Source organism: Phalacrocorax carbo, chromosome 1, assembly GCF_963921805.1.
Source record: "Phalacrocorax carbo chromosome 1, bPhaCar2.1, whole genome shotgun sequence".
NCBI lineage: Eukaryota > Metazoa > Chordata > Aves > Suliformes > Phalacrocoracidae > Phalacrocorax > Phalacrocorax carbo.
In genome coordinates, this window is record NC_087513.1 from 75,309,757 (window position 1) to 75,327,896 (window position 18,140).

Here is an 18,140-nt window from a genome sequence, read left to right on the forward strand (position 1 = left end):
GTGGAAAAATCACACCACTTAATTGGTGTCGCTTCTTATGTTCGGCCCTTCCTCCAAATAATTTCTGCTAAAGCAAGTGCCGGAGCTGGCTGTCAGACACTCTGAGAGAAAAGAGCCTGAGGTTGAACTGAATCATAGCACTGAGTCTGAAGAGGATTAGGAAAAGGGAGCAATTCTTGTTGCGTACAAACTAAAGTTTTTAAACATTGAAATAATCATGTAGTTTACTGCTAAGAATCACTTAAAACTTGTGTTATTTTTGACCCCAAAATGTCATTCTCTGCCGCTTCAAATAGCGACATTACGAAGGATAAGTACAAGAAAGTTGCACGCTGTGGTGATCCCATGGCGTGATCATATAAACTTTATGGTTCAGAAATCTAGTGACAGCAACCTTGCTGAAAGGCATGGTGCTTCGGTGGGGTGATTTGTTGCCACCTTTAATGATGTGGTATGTCTAGCGAAGCAGTGGCATGTGCGCTGAGACCTGGGCTGCTTTATCTGCTTTGCCATGTCTTGCTGTTCGACCTCGGCCAAACTGCTCCTCCGCATTGTTTTACCTATTTAGGAAATGGGCCTAAAATAAGTGCGGTACCTCGGGGTGCTTAAGCAAAAGGCAGTTGAAAGGATGGAATGACTGTAAGTGCTTTGTTTTGTCAGGTTATGATAAACTCTTGTATATGCCTTTTTTAAGCAAAAGGATAATAGTAATAAACTAAGACTTCAGTCCATGTGATCATATTGTGAGCACAGCTGGACCTAGTGATTTAAGGTGACCGCCCTTGTTCTCATTAGACTTGAGCCTATATATCTCTGTGAGCATGTTTTCCTAGGGCTGGACCCCTCCTCTGATTTTCATTGTTTTCTGTGGTGTGCATACACGTGTGCAAAATATGGCATGGGTTATGAAATCTGTGTAACACAAACTGTAGCCTCTATTTTTGAGGCTGTTTTAATCTTTCTTGGGTATCTAATGAGTTCTCAGGTAGCGAGAATGGTATTTTTCTTTAAATTGCTATGGATGTTAAGTATCACATAACGAATGAAATGTCAGCTTCATATTTCAAAGATATTGAGTTCAAATCATACTCGCTTTATTAAAATTGTCAGCAATTACTTTTCTATCAGTGCTGTTAAAGATCCATGAGTTAATGCTGTTGCCCCTTTGGTAAGGCAGAGTATTTTCTCCCACGTGTTTCACATGTTAAGAGTCCTTACAAGATTTTATCCATGTAATATTATTTTTCTTTATATTGCCTTATTAAGGAAGACAGCATCCAGTTGCCTAGAGCTAGAGGGCTGTCTCTAGGAAACCAAGGTGGTCAGAAAGCTGTATTCGGGCTGGGGAGTGGGTACGTTTGTCAGTGCCTCCCCCCCGCCCCCAAGCTCTGGGCAGTCTGGGTTTGGCTTGAGTAAATGTGGGAATACCTGGCTTTAGCTCCATGGAAACCTGCGCACAGACAGGCAATGGTATATGTACTCTCACTGTGCACTGTTGTGAGTTTGGCATGCTAATTCAGATTTAGCTCAAGAGCAAGACTAGTACAGGTTCCTTTGTAGTCTGGCGGTCTTAAAACTTGCATGTAAGACAGAAGTTGCGTTTTCTTTTTTCAGATTCTGTCCAGTGTGGCACCGGGCAGGGAAGGTCTTTTGCACAGCTGCTGTGCAGCAGCAGAGGTGGTGGGATTCCTGGGAAAAATGGGAGCTAGGAGTTTGCCTGCCAGAGAGTAACTCCCCTGACACCAAGTGCATCCTGCCAGCCTTGGGGAAAGAGGAGAAACTGGGAGCAGGACTGCATAACCTCTAGTGACAAAGGCCTGCTCTTGCCCACCCTAGCCCCTTCCCTAGGGAAGGAGAGGTACCCCCATGTTTAAGACTGCTCACCTAGCCACCCTTCCCAGAAAGAGTGTGAGACCAGGGCATCCACTCACCTGCTTGCACTGACTCACTGCTCTAGGGAGTGCTTAATGGGAGGGCTATGGGAGACGATTAATGAAAAGCTGGATCTTAACTTGGTGCTTGAAATAAACTGTTTTGGCCTGACTGGAAAGATAAGGCACAGATATGTTTGTATATGGTGTATCGTGCTACCTGCATACAAAAAAAAAAAAAAAAAAAGTACTGCCTGTCTCTGAAATGCTTTGCGTGTAGAGGATGATGCATTTTTGGGAGGGAGGAAACAGATTAATCATTTCTGTCCTGAAAAACAGTATTAAGGACCTCTCAGGTTACAGTCCTGCCAAAAGCGTTGCATGAGAAACACTGCTACGGCTACTTTCCTACAGAGTTTCATTTTGACTTTAACAGCAGAAATAGTTGTTCATGTCTACTGTGTTAGCTGCAAATTCTAATGCAGATAGAGAAGCTTAAAGTGAATAATAGTATATGGGTCATACTGCTGTCATGGAGTATAATTTAAAAGTCCGCCTCTTGAGAGTCTAAAAAAACCACAAAACCTCAATTACCTTGTTCCTATATTTCATTAGCTTAATCACAGTTCATTGTAATGGAATCTGTGTTTAAATTACCAGATTACATCAATCCCAAACTAAGACTACAGTGGCTGGGCATGTGACATGGACACTCCGCTCCAGAGCTTGCTGTGTGGCTGTATGGCAGAGCAGGGGCTGATCCAGGAGACCGGCTGCAGTCAGCTCTGTGATGTCTCATTGATCAAGCGATAACTGGTGGCATTAGGGCCGGGTTCAAACCACTCGTGACAGCTAGTTGCAGGCTACCGGAACGTCAGCATTCTCAAGTCCATATATTTCCTTTTTTGATCTGTTCCTCACTTTTAAAATAAAAGACTGTTTTGAAGATGTTCCTGTATTAATAGAAGCTGTGACAAGTTTGCATGCTTAGGTAGCTGTAGGTGTAGACATAACCTGTTAGCCTTCACACTGGCCCTTTGTGCAGATGCAGTGTGCTCTATGTATGTAAATATATACCTACTTCTGTTATGGCTTGCCATTGGCTGTCTTGCAAAACAGATACAAATTCTTGATGATTGTTTTGAGATTGTAATATTTTATGGTCTGTCTGGGGCACCATTATATGGTCAGTGGGTCAGCACAGAATATTAATGAGAAGTAGCTGGCCAGTGAATGGGGCGTAGAGGCTCTTTGCTTTCTCTAGCCCCTGAATTGCAGTTTTCTGAAGGGGAGCCATAGAACACGGCACTGCTGGTGCTTGTTTGGGGCCATCTGCATTGTTTTCTCTACCATTTTTATTAGTTCGTGTTTGATAGAAGTACTAAAACCAAGCCAAACAAATGAAAACCAACTGGTATAATATGTTCTAGTCATACATGTTCTTAAAGAAAAGTTTGGTTTCAGAAGTTATAAGTGATCCGCTGACAAGGCACATACCCCATGTGAGCATCAGTACAATAAGGGAAGCTGTGCTTTGGCAGCTCCTTGAATTGAGTGCTAAACTGCTCATCTACCTGGAAATACTTCATAAATCTGCATAAGACTCAATGTGGTCAACACGCAGCTGGGAAAAACGCAGTATGTTTTAGTGAATGCCGTACATAGCTGATATGGGGCACATTATGTGAACCCAACAGTTACTAATTTCCAAACGATAAGGTTTGCATGAATGAGGTAGGACTGAGTTCTGCCAGGTGCTGTATAAGCACAAACAATCTCTGTTTCAGAAAGCTTATGGACAACATACAAGACAAGAGGCAGCATGCAGGTGTTGAACTGTTCTTTGTCAACAGCCCAAGCAACCTGCTTTCTCCATCAATGGTAGCACATCAAAACCAGCAGTTTGTTACGAGGATGCCTGTGTTCTGAAACATGCTGTCATTAGTTTTGAATTAACTCGTTCACCCTTTCATTTGTGAATTAATCCCTTCTAATGCAAGCAAACATCACAGCTGTGGTTGTCCAGGTATTGTTGATCTGCATCATACATAGGCTGAACACGGTAAACCTAGCTTAACGATCTCAGATGAGGACAGCTTTGTTTTAGACTAGTACTGAGCTCCAGGTGTGGTTGTTGAGCTGTGTAAGTATTACTTCTAAAAAACACTTTCTTTTATGTGGATCTTGGGTGCAGAGTTCATTATTTAGGACAGCGTGTTGATTTGGACCCCTAAGCTAAGATGGAAATAGTTCTTGGCAAGTGCCTCGCTTAATTCCTTAATTAACTTTTGGTCGAGATTGTTAGCTTTATTCCCCTCCCCCATTTTCTTTTCTTGCCTCGCTACTTTTCTTTTAAGTAGCGCATTCAATAGCAAAATGAATAGAAATTGCATGCTGATCGCTCCCCTAGTGGTACGTACTCTTGTTTACAATTTCAAGACTTCTTTGAACTTGGCTGTTTCTGACACAACAAGAACATTAGTAGCATTACCATGATTACAAGCTGAAAGCTGAAAGGTTTTAAGATTAGCAAAACAGAGCCGTAAAACGCAACCTTTGTCCTGGGTTCTGTGGTATGTTTCTACTTCATTTTTCTTCTCCAGGATGTTATTGTTAATATGCTATGGCAAACAGCACTGGGTTTATTTTTCCTATAATAACGCTGATGCCTACTACAAACTATAAATCTTCATGGATCAATGAACGATATTGTGGGTTGGCAAAAATTTCTGACTCCGTATCTTGGCACAGTAAACTTGTTTTTGAAGTACTTTGTTACAATAAACTTTAAATCTGTTTCTAGAGCGTTGGCCAAGCAGGTTGGTACACTGATAGATTTCCCTTCCTTCTCCCCCCACTCCTCATGCTTACCTCAAGCCATTTATTTATAAGGCATTCGGGGCAGGGCGGATTGCTGTTCCATTGCTGCGTGCCTTGTTTTGCTGACTTCCATCAGTCAAATCTTCATGTACACTTTCAGCTCTCACTCCTAACTTGGAAGTGAACGTGGAGACTTTGGTCTCTTCTTTGGCCAGCTAACTACCACTAGTATGACCCACGAGACAAAGCAGCCAGCTTTCTAGGTGGCGCCTGTGCAGCCGGGTTTTTTGGTGGTTGTTCTTTTGCGTCATGAGCTAATTGTGAGAAAGTGAGATCAAAGGAACCATTTCCAACACAGTGGCTGTATCCTGGGGAGCTCTTTATAAGGCTGGTGTGATGATACCAGATTTTAGGGGGCTGCATAGTGTGTTAATCACCACAGTGGAGCTTGTCTCCTACAAATTTGAGGTGGGGAGTCTGTGCAAGTGCTGTGGTTGGAGGCCAGAGGCAGATCACCAGCCTGAGATTAGGGTATTTGGGAAAAGTGCAGCCGTTGGGTGGGTGGCATAAGGAAACAAAATGGATCAAATGGGTTACCACTAATAACTATGTTCATTCCAACTCCCCACTCCATAGTTGCATATATGACAGGTATTTTAGGTATTTATGTGCTGAAATAAATCGTCATTTGGATGATGATCTATCATGGAAGTTGATATACGTAATGCATTAAAATAACTAATGATGTTTTTAAGGTTAATGGCAACTGTGGAGCTGTTTGGAAATTCATCAGGAGCACAGGCTTTAAAAGCAGTTGATCTTTCACATCTTTTTGTAAACAGTGTTGTGTCTTTTACGTGAAGTCACTTTCATGATAAGGGAAAACTTCTGCAGTTGGAGAATGCTGTATCTCTTACTAGTCAGGAGTATTTAGAAAAAAATAAAAATTGTGGAAAACATCAAATGCTGTATTTTTGTAGCATTCAAAGCATACAAAGTAAGAGATCTCAGAGGAAAAAGACTGCTAAGCTGAATTTAAGTCTGTTTGGTAGCAGCGCAAAAGAAGTCATAGACATAAGTTGTACTTCTCCCTACCCTAAAAGTAAACCATACTGTATTCGCTGTACAGCTAGCTGTCAATATAGAGGTCAGAAAACATCACAACAGTAATTAAAGGATTTGAGCTTCTTCCTGAAGGCTGTGTACCCCGGGGCGGGGGAACTTGTGAGCTGCTGTTACAGGTGAGGAGGCGGTGCAGGGAGCCCAAGTTGCTCATTCGCAATTCAGGGAGCCTTTTGCTGCCCTCGTCCATCTTTTTTTTTTGCTGCGTGAGCTGGCAAAACGCTGCTGTGACCCCGAGGCAGCTTTACCCAGCATCTGAACTAACTGGGGGGGCACGAGGTGGTCAGCTAAGGCTCAGTCTGTCATTAGCAGTTGTGTGTATGTATGAAAGTATGTATGCAGTTGTGTGGCTGTATGAAAGATGTGGAACTCATTCTGTTCTTGTTTTCTTCCTCTAGAGGTGTATGTTTGACGTACGTATTTGCTAGATATCAGCATCATTAGGTCACTTGCTTCAATTTGAGTGACTTGAAATCTGAAGGGAGCCCCGGAGTTGTGCAGTTTCACTTAGGTGTGCAATGTAAATCAGTACTCGCTTGTTCAGGTACTGTTCTCTGTGGAGAGGATTTTCATGAGATAATTTACAGGTGAAATAAGTAATGCGTGGACGCTGTGCTGGGCTCAGTAAACGAAGGAGCATTTACTCTCAGACAAAATCGCGCTCGGCACAGTGGGCGGCAGCCCCGGCCTGTGGGAGGGCGCTGTTCCCACGCACGAACACCTCTGAGGTGACTCCGCGGGCAGCGCTCCGCTCCTGGCAGCAGCCCCTGCACCCCCAGCCTTGCACACGCGCACCCCGCCTTCCCGGGCGAGCCCGGCGGCGGCCCCAGGCAGGGCCCCGCGCCGGCAGGGCCCCGCGCCGGCAGGGCCCCGCGCCGGCAGGGCCCCGCGCCGGCAGGGCCCCGCGCCGGCAGGGCCCCGCGCCGGCAGGGCCCCGCGCCGGCAGGGCCCCGCGCCGGCAGGGCCCCGCGCCGGCAGGGCCCCGCCGCCCCTCCGGGCGCTGTGTCTGTCCGGCAGCGCCCCCCGGCGGGCCGCCCGGCTGACGGCTGTGCTTGCCTTGCCTTGCAGGTCGCACCGGGAGGTACACGCTGATCGAGAAATGGCGGGACACGGAGCGGCACCTGGCGCCGCACGAGAACCCCATCGTCTCGCTGAACAAGTGGGGTCAGTACGCGAGCGACGTGCAGCTGATCCTGCGCCGCACCGGGCCCTCCCTGAGCGAGCGGCCGACTTCGGACAGCGTGGCTCGCATCCCGGAGAGGACTCTGTACCGGCAAAGCTTGCCTCCCCTGGCCAAGCTGAGGCCTCCCAGCGACAAATCCATGAAGAGGAGGGAGCCGAAAAGGAAATCCCTCACCTTCACCGGCGGGGCCAAAGGGTTGATGGACATCTTCGGGAAAAGCAAAGAATCCGAGTTCAAGCAAAAGGTGCTCAACAACTGTAAAACAACAGCGGATGAGTTGAAGAAATTGATCCACCTCCAGACGGAGAAACTTCAGTGCATTGAGAAGCAGCTGGAGTCCAACGAAGCCGAGATCCGCTACTGGGAACAAAAGTATAACTCCAGCCTGGAAGAAGAAATCCTCAAGCTGGAGCAGAAGATCAAAAGGAACGAAGTGGAGATTGAAGAGGAAGAGTTCTGGGAAAATGAGCTGCAGATTGAACAGGAGAATGAAAAACAGCTGAAGGAGCAACTGCAGGAGATGAGGCAGAGGATCCTCGAGTGTGAGAGCAAGCTGAAGGACTACATGTCTCAGATCCACAACATGGAAAGTGGCCTTGAAGCGGAGAAGTTGCAGCGGGAAGTTCAGGAGTCCCAAGTGAATGAAGAAGAGGTGAAGGAAAAGATCGAGAAGGTGAAGGGTGAAATCGATATTCAGGGCCAGCAGAGTCTGAGATTGGAAAACGGCATTAAAGCTGTAGAAAGGTCTTTGGGCCAAGCGACCAAACGGTTACAGGTAAGAATGTCCTTTTTATCCATAGCAAAGAAAAGCCAAAGAGCTGAGTGTAACAAATTCCTCTTACACGGATTTGGAGCCTGTAAAAGAAAACACAAGAAAGTTTCCACAGTTAATTTGGGTAAAAGGAAGAAAGTGTTGTTTTTATTTTCAAACTGCATTTCAGATTTTTGGGGGTTTTTTTTGAGAGCAGACAATTTTCACTTTACCTGTGTGTATTTTATTCATAGAAAAGAAAGAAAACGGTGGTTAGTTCGTTGTCAAGATAAACCAGCAGATGTGTTGGTGGATGCATTCCTGGCCGTTCAGAAGGCCTGCGTGGCCTGCAGGGTTAGCGCTGAGTGCCACATCACCTTTCATTTATTTACCTGCTGGCTCAGTTTCTTTCCCATCGGTTACAGCTTTGGTTTGCTACCATTCCCTGAGTGCCTGGTGACCTCTGAGAAATCACTTGAAGTGTGTCTTCACTGTGCAGTGGTCCATGACAGAGAAACACCAAGCTAGTATCAGCCAAACGAGCTGAGGGCAGTGTGGCTGCCCCCGTGGCAACGCATCCAGCCACCTCGCCCTGCTGAGAGGGGGTGTTCGCTAGCTCCAGCGAGGTGCTGCTGTGCTAGTGGGTCTGGGCTCTCTTACACCTCAGGCAAATAATATCTCCTGCGTGAACAGTAGCACATTTAGGGCTAGCACTGGTGGGGGCTAATCAGGACCATAGTGCGCTTGACCTAACACCTTTAAAAGTGTTAGTCTTCAAACCCTTGTTGATTTGAGGTTAGATATCTTGAGAATTTCTAGAGGTCCTAGATCTTGGCAGCTCAGGGCTTCATGTTGTTAAATTTCACAGAAATTTGCACCATCACAGCCTTTTCTGAGGCTAAACTTCTGATTCTTGCTGAGTTTGTCTGCCACCAAAATAGAGGAATTAAAAAGAACAGTCCAAAAAGCAGCAACTGGATAGATGATGTAGAGCTAAACAAATTGTTAGCTTACGGACCTTTTGTTTTAAAGAATGGCATCTCCCTTTTCCTCTCTGACTTGCTGGTGTTCAGGTTTTTATTCTCTCAACAGTATTTATTTCTCTAGGTATTTGTGGCACATGTGTCAAAAGAGAATCCAGTCTCTGGTTCCTTGCTAAAGTTAATGATATCACTTGGAACTTGATAAAGCATGAAAGAATAAGTAAAAATGGAAATCCAGCTGCCAACTGGATGAGGTGAAGGGAAGATTGTGGCTCCTGGGATTTTAATGTGCTTAATTGTTCTAAGCCTAAAGGTATGCTCATCTGGAAGTCCAGGAGAAAATAAACTCAGCTCTGTATTATAAAGTTTTACAGGGAGGAAATAAAGAAATATTTTCTTGCGTGCTAAAAGTTAAATAGTCATAGAACCACTGATGTGAACCTAGGAAAGTTGAGCATGGGTATTTTTATAGGCATTTCAGTAAGGAAGGAAAGAAAATCTCAATTCACTAGATTTCAAGTGGTAAGAACAGGAAGGTGGCATTTTTTTAGTAGCATGTGGGAAATTTCTAGTAATTTATCCTACCTCTTATCTTTCATTCCTTCTGTCTAGCCACCTCAATAACATCACTTTCCAAGAATATGAGGCTACATTCAGTTAATCAGATGGAGCACTCTGCTCTCCCTGTTTCTAGAGAAAGATTTTCAATTAAAAAAAAAAAACACCACCACAAACCACAAAACAAAACCCCAAATCCCACCCTTCTTCAGGCAAAAGATGTCACTGAAGTTTCACAATTAGATACTAAACTTAAGACTCTACACCTGTAGGATTTGGGGTGATATTTTAATGATTCAGGTTTTTTAAAAAAAAACTTAATTACCTTCAGTGGTAACTGTTACAATCTCATAAAACATGGAGCTGTAGAGTTAACATTGTAAGTAAAGACAGTTGAGAATTTCCTGTGTCCCAAGTGCCCAGTTGCAGAGTCTAATAGGCATGAAATAAATTGAAGAATTTTTCTGTAGAATTCTGTTAAAATTTGGAGGCAGCCTGGTTTCCATTTCTCAGTCTGGTTTCTCTGAAAGCTTGTAGCCCAGGAACGGAAACCCAGGTCTAGCACGGGAGGCTGAGACCAACCACATGATACATATTGACGGAACAGGTCAAACACACACATCAATGACAAAGCAATCGGCATTTAAAAGGTCCTAATTTAGACACCAGATCACTTGTGTTGGTTTTCCTACTAACTGTTGAATTCAGCCTCAGCTGTGACCTTACTGCAAGTTCAGAATGAATGAGGGCTGTCCTGTCGGGGACTGTTCCTAGAACAAAACTGTTCTCCCCCAATCCTTGTGTGAGTTCATGTATAATCCTGCTTACACAAGACAATTAGGGAAAAGAAGGTTGACCCAACCTCCCTCTCTTGACAGAATGAAGATGGAGCAGTATGCACTGCATGGAAATGCCCACAAAGGTGCTGCCTGGCATCTGGGTAGCTGCCCATCCACTCTGCGGCCAAATAGGCGAAGCCCAGGCTGGCTGTGGAAGAGTAACATGTGCAGCTGTCTGCTAATGACGCTGAATCAGGGCGGGGGGGCAGGGGGAATAACTGTAGTCTAAGACTGTCATAATCTATCAAAGTTGTAGGTTTTGTATATCATGCTAGAATTACAGAGCGCTGGGGAAGACCCTAAACGATCATCATCTGTGCTTGTGGGTGAACCAGCCAGGATTTAGCCTCATTGTACAAAACACAGTACGCTTGCAGAGAGAGAGTTTTGACCATAAAAATTTATACTCTAAATAGAAAACACAAGAATGAGAAGGGAATTACTCTCCTTTTAGGAACAAAAGAACTAAGTGACCTGTCCAAGTCATGCTGGGCACTTTTGGCCGAGCTAAGATTTGGTGCCAGGCTGATGCTCAGCTGATGTGTTTTTTCAGTGTGCTCACTGTTACCTTTATTTGCTCACATTTGTTGTGCCAAAATTTTTCTCAGGTGGTATGAGAAACACCTGCTAGTCATCCAAGAAGCAATACAAACAGACCAGTAGTAGCCTCTAATACGTAATAACGAGTGTTGATTTGCTTTCTAAATTACAAGAGTAAAACTTTCAACTCTTCCACTTACATTTGAATTTAGAAGTCAGAGGCTTTCTCATCAAAAGAAGTGTTTGTTGCCCAGTTGCAAATAGAGTTTGAAATGCTGCTTTATGCTCGCTGCTGCTCAGCAGATGTCTTATGTTTCCTGGCAGGACAGGGAACAAGAACTGGAGCAACTGACAAAGGAGCTGCGACAGGTCAATCTCCAACAGTTCATCCAGCAAACGGGAACAAAGGTCACGGTGCTGCCAGCGGACCCCGTTGAGGTGGAGGCCCCGCATGTGGAGCTTGAGAGAGGTGCAGCCCTCAGTGCTCTTGGTGGGTGGGAGAAGGGGGTGGCAATGCGTTTATCTGCTGTGTTAATACAAGTGCTCGTACATCAAGTGAATGCTCTGCTAGCGAAGAAGTTAGCAAAATATTAAGAAAGCAGTGTCAAATATTTCTTTTCATTCCAAGGGTTTAGCAAGCTATAAAAAAAGTGTGGTATGTAGATAACGTCTCTACCACTGTGCCTGGACACACGTTTGTCCCATCCAGTAGCCCATTAGATCAGTAGCTTTCCAGTGACCACCATGGCTGCAGGCATGTAAGCTGGCACGCAGCATGATTGCATGTCTGACATTGCTGTTCATCTGGGTTCTTCCTCTTCTGGGGGGATGTGTTGTCAAAGTAGGAAAAGGAATGTGTCTGGATCTCTAGAAATCCCAGACAGCAGCCGCACGGGAATAGGAGCTAATCCAGCTGGGCTGCCAGCCATCCAGAAGTCCTGCACAGATGGCTGTTGCAGCATGTGCAAATCGGCTTTGCCCCTAGTGAGATCAGTGCATTCTGCACGTGCCCGCATCTGAATTCAGAATTTCCTAGAGAGCACAGAATTTCCATGGGAGCACTTAGAACGTGTGTCACAACTGTGGCACAAGCAGAAACTCCTTTGCTGTGGTTCAGCCTCTGCTGTGCTGCGCTTTGCCCAGCGCTCTGCTTGCAAGGGGCCTGCTTCTCTCAACATTCTCCATAGCTGGTTCTGTCCCTCCTCTCAGAAAACTTCTTAACCAAAAGGCATCGGGAGGGTAGGGAGGTGGAGCAAGAGGAAAAGACAACCGGGCCTTAAATGTCAGCATTTTTATGAAGCTTCTCTGAAGTGGGCAGGAAGCTGAAGCTTTGAGTTACCTTGAGGTACAAGCTCTTTCTGCATATTACTGTATCAATGTATTGCGTGTATCCGTGTGCATGTTCCTTGTGGGAGGGTAATTATATTGAGTAGGTGTATCTTTCTGCTTTGAAATGAGTAGGACGTGTGCACCTCAGATCACACCGCTTCCTCGTCAGGCATTTGAATTTTTTGTTGTACATGGTGTTAGCTTTTCTACACTGCACTAAGCACGCGCTGCACTAAGCAGGAAGAAGAGAGGTGTTCTACAGGCATCACTCGTGACGATGACTTTTCTAACTGCCCTTTTTCTTGTGCAGAGCCAACATTTCAGTCTGGGTCACTGAAGCGCCCTGGCTCATCGAGACAGCTCCCCAGTAACCTTCGGATTCTACAGAATCCCCTGTCGTCTGGTTTCAACCCAGAGGGCATTTATGTATGACAGTACATTCCTCTTCTGGAGAGGACCTAGCAAGGTACCCTGGACAAGATACACTTTTATTTTATTCTGCCAATGATGAATGGAAGAAGATTTTGGGTTTTTTTTTCCGGTTAAGCCACCATATTTTTTTCTTCTTCTTCCTCCAACACACCACTTGGAGCCATACCCTGTGCACTGATGCTAAAGAGACAGAGGAACTGTCTCCATTCGTAATCGGCAAGGACGAACTTGCTGTCAACACAGCTAGAGCGCAAAAACCTTCATTTGTTTTTGCTACTAAAGAAGTGTTTGGGAAAGTATTGTTCCGTGTATAGGCATAAATAAAAGACTGAGGGTGAAGGAAACCATGTATGCAACTTACCTGAGGTTTAATTTATTCCCTTTAATCAATGGACGTGTGAATGTTGACCTTTTATATTTTTTATTTTTAACTTGTGAATAATCACGTATGGCTGTATGTCAGTCTGACAAGGTGACTTTAATTTGCGTGTACAACCCTCAGCCATCCGATCAAGAACAACAACTCACAGTGCAGAGTCCTGTGAAGTGCTGAACCATCAAAATGGTTTCTCACCACTGACTTTGTTAATTTCTATTGTGGGTCATAATATGTCATGTTCCATCCATTGCTACCCTTGAAGGTGTGAAAAGTGAGCTTGTGGGATTTACTTGCTGTTGAATCTGCCTTGAATGAAGCACCTGGTGTTCAAAAGATTTATGGAATTTGAACCTTAGCTTGGTAAAAATATTTCCAGCATATGATTGAGGATGCACTAGTTAGATGATATTTTATTATATAGAATGTATATTTGAAATATTTTGCCACATTGTATATGCCTTTTGAGAAAAGAACAACGTAAGAAGTTGTCTTCATATATCTTACCAAAAGAGAGTAAGAGGCTTTCACTGTGTGTGATTTTGTACTTTATTTTTTCCACTAGCCATTACAGTGTTCTTGTTTTGCAGTAAATCTTGCTGTTGGAGGAGAAAAAAAAAAAACACAAAACAAATGAGCATTCTCTTCCAGCCTTCCAAAATTCACTCAAGTTTTGTGGAGGGAAGAAACCTGGCAGAGTCCCATGAAGTCAATAGCAGAGCTTCTCCTGACTTGAGTGGGGCCAGGATTTCATGCCAGGTCCCCAGTGTTAAATGGTAGACCTTATTTCCTTTGAAAGAAGTCAGTTACAGAATATAAAGCTTACAAACAGAAAATTCACACATTTGGTAGCCACTTTTAAAAAAAAAAAAAAAAAAAAGTGAGAAGAGAACATTATCGTACCTTGACGTCACCCTAATGCAATCAGAGCTAAGCAAGGATTAGACGAAATGGCTTCCATGCAGAAAGTGAAACACTACCAAGTAGCATGTTGGTTACAGGCCTTGAGATGAGATTGCTAAAGTTGACACCAAGTTTGTAGAGAAAGTGACTGGCATCAGTGGGACGCTCTGTGCACGTCAGGAGGCTGGCCTCATGGATGAGTTAAAGAAGGGATGGGCCTTACCTAGTTGCATTTGGATTTCCTGTTCTAACAGCAATTCATACTGTCACCCCCACCTTTGAGATCCCCTTGGCATGAGAGGGGTCACTGTGCTTTCGCTGCAGTACTGGTTACCTGAACTTCAGTCAGTGGCAAAAGGACAGAGCTCCTGATGCCTTTGGTGTAGGGTCAGGGTTTTACCACTGGTAGGAAACTCCAAGCTTTTTGCCATAGAAAAATACTTAAGAATTCTTAACTCCTGGCATCCTCTTGTGCTGATTTAATGATGTGCAGATAAACTGAAGTTTCCTTTTCTGAAAAAGGAGCTTCCTGACAAATGGAAGTTTTATAAGATATAGTAGAAGATGAAGGACTCTTGAGTGTTTAGCGCATTTTTCCCTTTCAACTTATTAATGGCATCATATATTCTAAAAATGCTGCTGTATTTAGACTAACAGCAACAGATAAGGCTGTGAATATATAAAGGACATTTCCAAATGGATTCTGTATTTTTATTGTTTAACTTATCAGGTTGGGGTTTTTTTGGTTATTGTTGGGTTTTTTGTTTCAGTTTGGGGTTGGTTTTTGGTTTTTTTTTTTTTCCCCCCTTGTGAGCAAACTGGAGAGTGAGATGTTCCTACCTGAGGGATCTTAGCAGTGCTCACAGATTTTACTGTTAGTTTATCACAATTCTGTGCTCATGTTTACTGTGCCCATAACTTTGTATTTAAAAAAAAAAAAAGTATGTGTGTATATATATTAAAGTGTAAAAGTGTAAAATATACATAGTTTGGGGACAATATCTGTCCAAGGTACTTGAGCATATATGCCTTACATTCTGGGTTCAATTTACAGAAATAAAATGACCCTCTCCAGTGGATATCTTGCATCTTCAGCACCTCTTGATGTTAGAGAACTGAGGCACTCAGCACCTTGCAAAGTCTGGCCCAAATTATGCTGCATGGGGGTGGGTGGGAAACACAAGGAAAAGCCTGTTGCAATTTCAGTCTTGTACTGAGGGGAAGTATTTTTAAGGCAGATCAGCATAGTTACCCAGTTAGTGTTTTTATCATACTTTGACTGGTCCATCTCCCACAGATGTCAGTTTGAGCTGAATTGGGCTCTTGCTTCATAAAAACTGCTTTCTTTCTCTGCCAGGTTATTCTTTAAGATGGAGGGAGGAGGAAAAGGGTTAAAAGGAAGGGGAAGAGCAGCTTTGGAGGGCTTGAGGTGTGGCTTTGCAATAGAATCAAGGAAGGAATTTGCCATTTAAGGTAAAAAATAGCATCTGCTGACTGCAGCAGCTGTTTGACAGAAGGGCCAGCCTGGAGCCGGCTCAGGCCACTGCATCATTGTTGAGCGGACCCTCCTTGTCAGGGCTTTAGCATATGTCAAGGTGATCTGAAAAACGTTTACAGCTTCAGCCACTGTTGTGGCAAAGGAGAGGCTTTGGTATCCAAACCTGTCATTTGTGAGACACTGACAAATTCCCCTGCCCCCACCGTACTCCTCTCGCTTACTGAGTTTCACCCAGGTTAAAGTTCTGTAGCATTTTCACCCTCTCTGTAAATAAACCAAAATAAATGGCATGCCCTTGCATTAAATGTGAATTGAACAATGTATTACAGTTATAAAAATTCCTCACATTATGGTATTAAGAGTTTTGCTTCCGATCAACTGCAGAACCTCAATCTTTCTTTACAAATGTAGAAAAAATCATTTTCAGAAGTGTTTCAAACCTACTAATGGGGCATTAGCAGAAAGGAAGCTACACTTACTAATTTTAACAAGTGCCATATTATTTACTGGCCAGCATGATAAAAATGGGTTTTTTTGCCTGTGTTAAGTAGTTGAGTACACAAGCACTGTTTTCCAGTGCACAGGGAATTTATAAGGAGAACTCCTGTAATTTATTACTAATGGAAATTAACTGTGTTCCCTCTCTCATCCATGAGGATACAGTTTATTTTTGCCAGTGATGCTATGTTGTTAGGGAAAAAGGGCAGGGCGGGTTGACCGTTTGAGAAGCCAGTAGGTTAAGGTTAAGGCAAACATTCTGAATGCCCGAGGAACGGAGAATCCCAAGTCCCACTCTGAAAAGTCAGCCAGGAACCTGCCTCCCGTTATCTTTCAGTGGGACTTAGGTTCCCAAGTGCCTGAATTGCTTCTGGAAACGGTATGTTAGCTTTGAGATTACGTACTTTCTTAAACCCTAGCAAGTTGGAAGGAAGTTCTGGAAGATGACAGCTACCGCTAGCATTAGCAATATGCAAACATGCTTTCGTGGTGAGGTAAGAGGGGAAAGATCCTTTAGTGAAATAAAAATCTCCTCTTGGGGCAATAATTGCCTTGTTTTTAGCGTGAAGAGTATTGCATTATTTTAGTGAACTGTGATCATATGAGTACAAGCAAAATACCTGATCATGTAATTTTTAGTGAGTTATCTTGAAGCATATAAATTCCTGATGTGCATTAACTTGAGTAAATTGGGCCTTAATTATCCATGTAAATAACAAAACTGTATTCAGATATTTTTTCCAGAAAATAGTCTCTAATGGTCTGTACTGTATTAAAATAAGTGTCAAAGTGTTACTTTTGTATTACACCTTTTTTTTTTAAGAACATTGAAACATGCATGTTTATTCTATTTGCTACAGTATTTTAATGTTTTGGATGAAGGCCATCAGTTGTATGGAGATGACAAAACAATCATTCTGTCTATTTATTCAGTATTGCTGCTTAAAGTTTTCAAAATAAAGCTTTCAATGCCAATATAGTGACTGATTGAAAGCTGTTCTAGCTCTCTTCAGATGCTTGTTTCTTTCCTATGTTTATAGAAAACTAATTAAGTGAAACTTGGTATGTAAACTGTTATACCAGCAAAGAATTATTGCAATAATATTGTGGGGAGGGGTTAGGGATGTGTGTAATATATAAATAAATGTATGTATGCAGTGAACGCGTTTTGGTCACAACTAAACGGAGTGCTGAAGAATGTTTGAATCCTTTGTGGTCTTGCAAGCAACTTACACGTGCAACCAGATACTGGTTGGTGCTTCCTGCCAGTGTGTGTGCGGTGCTTGTGAGGGGCAGAAGAAGCAGAGCTGGTCACAACGGATCAACTCGGAGCCCTTTGAACCAAATGGGATTTAAGCACATTCTTGAGTATTCCATAGATGTGTTTCTGAATTGGGCCTAAAAGCATGTTTTGATACAAAAATCTTTCAGTTGCAGCAAGGATGCCTTGTTTCAAGCGTAGCTGGTACCTCTGAAAATTTGAGTAGTTCTGAGATGGAACAAGAGTGCCTGCTCTATTTGTAAAGGGTATCAAAATGCTGAGAACATTCACCCTCACGATCACCCTGTGAAACTACTAACGAGGGGTTCTGACTGGAAGATTTGAGTTGCTGATGATTTAACCTAGAGAAGCAACGCAAACTAACTGTGAAAACACAAGTGAGCATTCTATCACTGCTCTGCTTCAATGCAAGATGAAAATCTGTATTATATGTAACTATATTTTTTGTCATTTAAAAAGCTTCTATTTTTTATTATTCTCATGAATGGTTGACAAAAGATATTGGATATGCTCCCATACAATAAATTCCCCTCTGAAACTTTGGGTCTTTATAGTTCATGGTTTGCTGGAATTGCAGTGTACATCTCGCGTACATCTCGTGATACAGCTACTGGGGCTCTGTGTTGAAGAACACCGAGCCTGAAAGCAGGCCAAGGTAATGCTCGGTGTGCCTAGAGCTCAAACGCTTCCAGAAGTGGCCCTGTGTTGAGCATTAGGACACAATGGACACTCCTAAATGACAGTTTACTTGGAGATGTGGGACATACAGTTGGTTGGTGTGGGGACTCTGTGGAAGACAAGAGAGGTCCTCTACTGCGAAGTGTTCACATGCTGCGTTTTAATTGGATACAGCCCAGGAACTGTAAGGGAATGGGGTAGCTTGTTTTCAGCTGAGGAACTGTTACTAAGATTAATATTAATCCTGAAAATCAGAACTGGGCAGAAACTCAGGGGACGTGTAACTTAATGCAGAGGCAGGGGTTTGTTTGGAAGTGATCAGGGAGAGGAACTGCATGTATGGAATCTCCACGCAACACATAAAAGGTGCACAGATGCTTCAGGGAGCAGGAGGAAATTCAGCTTTAAACAAGGAACTGAAGACCCAGTTGAGGTTTAGTCCTTGTGCTGAAGACTGGAGGGCCGGTGAAGATGGCT

At 43.5% G+C, this 18,140-nt stretch overlaps 1 protein-coding gene across 4 annotated transcripts in view; it reads left to right on the forward strand.

Annotated features, from left to right (window-relative positions):
• Positions 1-14,670, forward strand: part of RASSF8 (Ras association domain family member 8) — an 87,291-nt gene extending 72,621 nt beyond the window's left edge. For 3 of the 4 annotated variants that reach the window (XM_064460212.1, XM_064460204.1, XM_064460224.1), the window contains 3 exons: positions 6,882-7,771; positions 10,992-11,157; positions 12,307-14,670. In XM_064460212.1, the coding sequence (XP_064316282.1) occupies positions 6,882-7,771; positions 10,992-11,157; positions 12,307-12,428 (1,178 nt within the window). In that variant the 3' untranslated portion in view covers positions 12,429-14,670. The remainder of the gene's footprint in view (positions 1-6,881; positions 7,772-10,991; positions 11,158-12,306) is intronic. The other variant, XM_064460232.1, reaches the window with a different exon arrangement.
• Positions 14,671-18,140: the final 3,470 nt, after the last annotated feature.